At 35.8% G+C, this 6,908-nt stretch overlaps 1 protein-coding gene across 1 annotated transcript; it reads left to right on the top strand.

The window, feature by feature from the left end:
• The first annotated feature begins 5,560 nt into the window (after positions 1-5,560).
• Positions 5,561-6,796, top strand: LOC110668404 (putative fasciclin-like arabinogalactan protein 20). Its single transcript, XM_021829610.2, has one exon. The coding sequence runs from the start codon at positions 5,649-5,651 to the stop codon at positions 6,657-6,659; it is 1,011 nt and encodes a 336-aa protein (XP_021685302.2). The 5' UTR covers positions 5,561-5,648; the 3' UTR covers positions 6,660-6,796.
• Positions 6,797-6,908: the final 112 nt, after the last annotated feature.

Raw genomic sequence — 6,908 nt, 5'->3', positions numbered from 1 at the left:
ATAGAGCGGTTCGGTTAGATTAAAATTTTCACCCATTTTGGTTCGGTTCGGTTTCTAAATTTAAAATTTGATTTTTAAAATTTAATTCGGTTCGATTCGGTTCAGTTCGGTTTGAACCGAATGTTCACCCCTAGTTCTGTCTATCTCTAGATCCAAATGAAAAACTTCTTCCTCTGGTCTTATTCTGGTCATGTACCAAACCAATCACCTGAGAAATAATAAGAAAATAAAACAATTTAAGCAAAACTAAATAATAAATGAAATTGCCTAAATCAGCTAAATTATTTATCACCTAATATTACTAATATTAAAACTCCCCGGCAACAACGCCAAAAACTTGTTTGCTGGTTTTATAACCACTGCAAGTGCATGAATCACTAACAAGTAATAAAGTGATGAGTAGAGTATCATTCCCACGAGGAATTTAATTAGCAAGTACCAGACTACACAGTAATTTTGACTGTTTAGGCTACCGAATATGGATGAGAATGAGTTAAACCTATTTTAGATGCTGAAAGTATTCTTGAAATAAATTATTTATAAAAGCAATTCCAGAATTAAGATTTCATACTACAACTTTACTATGGATTTTAATCTTGTCTATTCATCGGATTGGGAATAATTGCTTTGATGGAAATTAATCTTAGGATATCCTAAGTCTTCTCTCAAGGCACTTAAGGTGTATTTTAATTAACCTAAACCCTACTTTCATGGTGATTAAATTAATTAAAACCCTTTAAGATCTGTGATTAATTTTAGAATTCGACAAAGGTATCAACCTATCTCTAGGTCAGATTTTCTAGGTTCAAGATCTCGATTTTCTAATGTTAATCTTCACCATTCAGTCCTTTAAATAATATCTGCAATAAATACTAAGTGGGTACAGACACATAGCATGCATTAAGATCACAAGAAGTTGAATCAAAGAACTAAACTCAAATCTAATAAATAAAACTCAATATTTATCCATAATAATAATTGCAAATGTTACTTTCCTAATTCTAGAATAAAGGAATTACTCACTTATGCTGAGTTGAACAAACATGAAGGAAATAAAATAAAAGAACATAAAGAGTCCGTTTAGAGAAATAGAACAAAAGAACAGAAGAGGAATGACCGCAGTCTTGATCCTTGTGGGACTTTGGCTGAGGGTTTCCCTTCTGTGCTAGTGTTCTACTCTTCAAGACGGCTGTGGGGAATACAAGTATGAAAAATGAAAACCCTTCTGAAAAACTCCTAAAAGCTTTAGAAAAAAGGTTGAACTGAAAAGAAGCTCTCTCTGTTGTCATTTTCTGCTTCTATTTATAATAGTTGGACTAGGGTTAGGTCTTTAGAATCCCAAAAGCATTAGGAGTCTGTTTGGAGTGTGTAAACAAGAGCTGAAATTCAGATTAGGAAACTGGCTGCCGCACAGTACACGGCCTGTGTGTCACTACACGGCCCAGAGCCCTATAACTTACTGGAGCTGAATGGTTGCTTCTTGCATTAGCACAAAAACTTACACGTGTCCGCGCTGGGTACACGGGTCTGATTACATGGCCCGTGTACTTCTGTTTTTAGAGAATTCTTCAAGCTTGTATCCAGCAGAGACTTACACTGGTCTCCATAGCTTACACGGGTCTGATTACACAACCCGTGTACTTTTGCTTCTTCTTTGGCTCTTCTGGTTTTCTTCTGGCAGTAGGTTACAAGGGTTTGTGGCTTTGCTTACACGACCCGTGTACTTTGTATCAGAAGCTTTTCTCAATTCTATGACCTTTCCAAGTTTCTTTCCGCGCTCCTATGTTCTTGAACTTCACCCAAATACCTGAAATAATACATAAAACATGGAATTTAGAGCTCGGCAATGGAATTTATAGAAGTTAATGAAATTAATGGTTATGCATGAGATTACTATTCTAAATGCTATGAAATATTATACAAATGTACTTAAAAACGTCTATATAATACAAGTGTATCACTCCAACAAATACTAGGACTTGGACAAGCCTCCGAAATTTGTAGCAAGTCTCTCCATTCCCAAATAGGGATGGCAACGGGTAGGGTATCCATGAAAATCACTCTATCCGAACTCGAACCCGATTAATATTATCAAAACCCAAACCCATCTCAAATCCATTTAAAATTTATTATCAACTACTTGAACCCGTCTCAAACCCAATTATTATTACCAAACAAAAATTCGAACCCATTTAATTTTATATATTTTAATTAATATTTTGTATAAAAATTATTTTAAATAATAATTATATTTTAAAATTTTAATAATTTCATAAAATATTTAAATTTAATTTTATATAAAATAAAATATATAAAACTTTATAAATATTATTATAAAAATATATATTTTATATTTAATTAAGTATTTATATAAACGGGTTCGGGTAACGGATACCCAACACGTAAAACCCGAACCCAATCCGAACCCGCCATGGGTATTATTTTTCAAATCCGAATCCGATTATATAATACCCAAACCCGTCCTATTAGGGTTCGTTTAGATTGGGTACCCGCAAAAACTCAATCCACTGCCATCCCTATTCCCAAACCTATAATCAAACCCAATATCAAGGCTTAGCATACAAAACGAGATAGAATAAAATAAAATATTATAAATTAATTTGGGTCAACTCAACACAATAACTATCAGAAATTCATAGTTAGGGGGAGTCCAGCTCAACCCTAATACCCATTGTGCATAAATCATATAATATCATTAATTTTCATTAATATATATATATTTAAAAGTGTCATAGCGAAGTTCTAAAAATAAAATAAATAATTAAATAAACTGATAAATAAATAAAATTTTCTAATTAACAATATTATACCTTGCAAGAAAAAATGCAAGTTAGATTATGAAGAAAAATTACTTCTCCTGCAACTTGGGGAAAAACTACTGAACATGAGTGAGCGTTCGACTCAGTGATTTTATATGTTGATTACCGATGCAACTTCTACAATATTCACACGAGAAGATAGTTTGAAGCTACTCACACACTCAATGTATCACATCAATGCATAAATATGGTAGTTGATCCCTTTATAGCTAAATATAAGAGTTGATTCCCTATACAGTTCTCTCAATCTAAATCCTGCCAGCAAGCTCAACTCAAGCTGAACTTTCGCTTAAGTCCAAGTGCAGGAGCCAACAAGATTAACTCAAAATCATGCATTATCGAGACTTTTCATATCCATAAAGACCGAGTTTCTGTAAGACTAGCTCAAGCTGCGACTACCCGTTCAATCCATATTCATCATATGCCATATATAACACATACAGAGTTTCAAATTATCCTCAAGGTAGCAAATATAAGTAATTATCAAAAATAAATATGTAACAATAAAAATGCTCCTATTTTATTTAACTAAGTATATAAATATATTTATAAAATGTATGAGCATGCTAAAAATATAAATAATATTGAAATTATAAAAATAATCAATATTCAACTTACAGACTGATTGACTCGACTGCAGCTGGTCCAATTAGCAGGATTAGACGACCGGCCCGATCACCTACACAGACACACCGATCTCTATCAATTGACTGACAAAATTAACCAATTAATTTAAACTGCAGAAGCAGTAATTAATCCTAAGATCTTTCCGAAATTTTGATAGAATCTCCCCTATAATTAAACCCAACCCCTGTAAGAAAAACTCAACTAAACATAGCATACAAGGTCTCAAGCCCATAATAACAATCATAATGCCTATCCAGAGTCTATGAGAAATCTAATTTAAGTCCAATCGTTCAAACTATAGCTCGATTTCCTCACTTCTCTATAGTCCAAATAATTATTCCCAGCACTTTAAAAATTACAAAAAATATTTTTGTAGATCCTCTATATTGTCTTTATATTAATTAAATTTATTTTACTTAATTTTACTAAGTTAGAATTATTTTACAGATTATTCAGCTAGCTTAACTAGAATACATCCGGAACGTTTTAAAACACTGGAAATGACTGTAAATACAATTACCTTCTGGGACGGTTCACCAGGTGTCTAGACCAAGCCAAAAACTCAATCCCGAATACCGATGAGCTATCGTCAATCCGATCGCACCTAAATGAAGCTCATAAATTGTTAGTATTATCATATAATTATTTTTAATTTAAGAGAATAAAAAAGGTTCGAAAATCTCACCAAGCAATATGGATCGTCTTTTCCAAACGGTGTTTGATCGGAGTGGGGTTAGACCCATCTCAAAGATTTTAGTGTGCTGAGTTCAATGGTAGTCTCGGATCGCTGATCGAACGGTTGAATCATCGGGAAAATTATCAAAAAGCTGCTTCTTTCTCTCTCTTCGACCTCATCGAAAATACCACTATTCCGGACATGGTTGTTCAGAAAAGAAAGATTAGAGGGAGGGGAATCGAACACCAATTTCAAATCTACTGTCCGATGTGTAAATTGCCGAAAAAGGACGCTAGAAGCTTCCCTCTCTCTCTTTGAAACCACCAAAAAACACTGCCTTTCGCTATCCTGCATCGCCAAACGGTGCTGAGTGGCCTGGGTCTAACCGATCTTCATTAGATGGGAGGGTGGTCGCTAGAAAAAGGGAAAGAAAGAAAGAGAAAGAGGGCTGCAAAAATAGCGTGAAATCGGGGGAGAGAAAATGGGGGGGGGGGGGGGTTGTGGGGTGTTTGTGTGGGGGTAGCTGGGTTTTGATAAAAAAATCTTTTTTTTTATTTTTACTTATTAATCTCTAAGCGTCCTTTCACTTAGGTCCTTTTTTCCATTAGGTCCAAGCCTGCCTTAACATATTTAAATTAAATTAAAATGAAACATATAATAATAATAATAATATACTAAGGAAATTTAATTATATTTATGTAATATAACTTAATCTTAAACAACTATAATTGAATTTAAGAATAACAATAATACATATAATAATAAAAAATTTCAAAGTTCTAAGATTAAATTTAAAGATTTAAAATAATCTTATAAAATTAGAATAATATTAAAAACTATTTTTATTTAAAAAAAGTTAGGTTATACTGCCTTTCACACGAAGAGGAAAGACGTTAAAAATCCTGGAAAAACCAACGTCGCAGCAATAATAACCCTTCCAAATCAAACCGAGTTGTCTACTAGATCCATGGGACAACCAAGCCAAGAGGAACTTCTTCATCACAGCTACCTTGGACAGATCTTCAACATGCAATCTCCCCCTTCAAGCCTCAAGATCTGAAACCAAGAAACCAATCAAAACATTTCTACGGCCAACCTGGGTGGAGAGGGATACCCATAACGAGCCTAGACCAAAACCAAGGAGAAATCCCAAATTATTATTATCATTAAAATTTATCAATTTTATATTAAAAAAATTATCTCGTCACGCCGTATGACAATTAACACAGTTATTATTTCAATTTATTTAGTTTTTATTGAATAAAAAATAATAATTTTGAACCAAAAGTCCAAATTAGAAATCGAAAGAACCATCAGGGACATTTCCGTCATTCTACGAAAACTGCCTATCAACAAACTTTCATTCTTATACCATATCAACTAATCACAATCTCCCACGTTTCATGAAATTCCCGCCAAAAAGCCTTGAACGTTTCCTCGTTCTTCATATCTCCTCCTTGAGGCTCTCTCAGCAACTACGTCTAATCAAAATCGCTCTCTTTCCAATGGCAAACAAGTTCCTGATAATCTCTCTCGTCTTCTCCTCTCTCTTCTCCGTCTCCTCTTCTGTCCCTTCCGAAACACTCCTTGTAGCCGCCGATATTCTCTCAAATTCCGGCTACCTATCCATGTCTCTTACTTTGCAACTCGTATCCAACTCTCTGATTCCACACTCTCCAGCTCTCACCATATTCTCTCCCTCTGATTCTGCCTTTGCTCGCTCAGGCCAGCCTTCACTTTCCCTCCTCCAGTTCCATTTCAGTCCTCTCTCTTTCCACCTCCGTTCCCTCAAACCCCTCTCTTCTGGCTCCAAGATCCCCACTCTCTTTGATAATCACTCGCTCACCGTCACTTCCGGGCCATCTGACGATGACGCTATTTCTGTAAATGGAGTCAAGATTAATGGGTCGCCGATATATGACGATGGATCTTTGGTTATTCTTGGGATCGGCGAGTTTTTGGATCCAGATTTTGAGGTTTCGCCGAAAATTCCAGGAACTGGTGGTAAGCATGGATGTTCTTTCGAGGCCGGCCGTGGATTTTACTCGTTTAAAGAGGCAACTGGGGTTTTGAGATCAAAGGCGTTCTCTGTTATTGCGTCGTTTCTGGATTTGCAGTTGGTGGGCTCTAAGGACCGCCCTGCCTTAACAATCTTTGCTCCAGTTGATGAAGTGATGAAGGGTTTTGTTGGTAATGTGGATGAGTACTCTTCGATCTTTCTTAGGCATGTTGTGCCCTGCAAGATGCCATGGAAGGATTTGGTTAATTTCAATGATGGGATGGTGTTAGATACATATTCGGAGGGGTTTGGAATTCGCATAAGCAGATCTGGTGATATTTTCATGCTCAACGAAGTCCCAGTTAGCTTCCCGGACATGTACCAGAGTGACTGGCTCGTCGTTCATGGCCTTCGTGGCATATTAGAGGGACCAAATAGGCCAGAAGAAGTGGGAAGCGCTTCTTCTGAAATGGGTAACAACAGAGAAACGAGCATCTTGGATGATGTTGAACTGTAAAGCTTTCTGGTAAATCCGCGTAGCTCTCAGTTTCCATTACTTGAGTTTAGACTTGGGGATGTCAAATACAGGCCCAAGGGATTTGTAACGAGGTTGCTTTATGTTGCGATCATCCAGTCTATAATCTTTCTTTTCAATTTTCTAGGTGTGGTTGCTTGCTTTCTTTTCCATTTTTGGTTCTTCAAAAATCAGCTTGGAATAGGCTCATGGAGTTCTCTGTTAATAGGCGGGAAGTCTTGAACAGGCCTC

This window comes from Hevea brasiliensis, chromosome 13 (assembly GCF_030052815.1).
Source record: "Hevea brasiliensis isolate MT/VB/25A 57/8 chromosome 13, ASM3005281v1, whole genome shotgun sequence".
In the NCBI taxonomy this organism is placed as follows: domain Eukaryota; kingdom Viridiplantae; phylum Streptophyta; class Magnoliopsida; order Malpighiales; family Euphorbiaceae; genus Hevea; species Hevea brasiliensis.
This window is presented reverse-complemented; position numbering and strand designations above follow the sequence as displayed.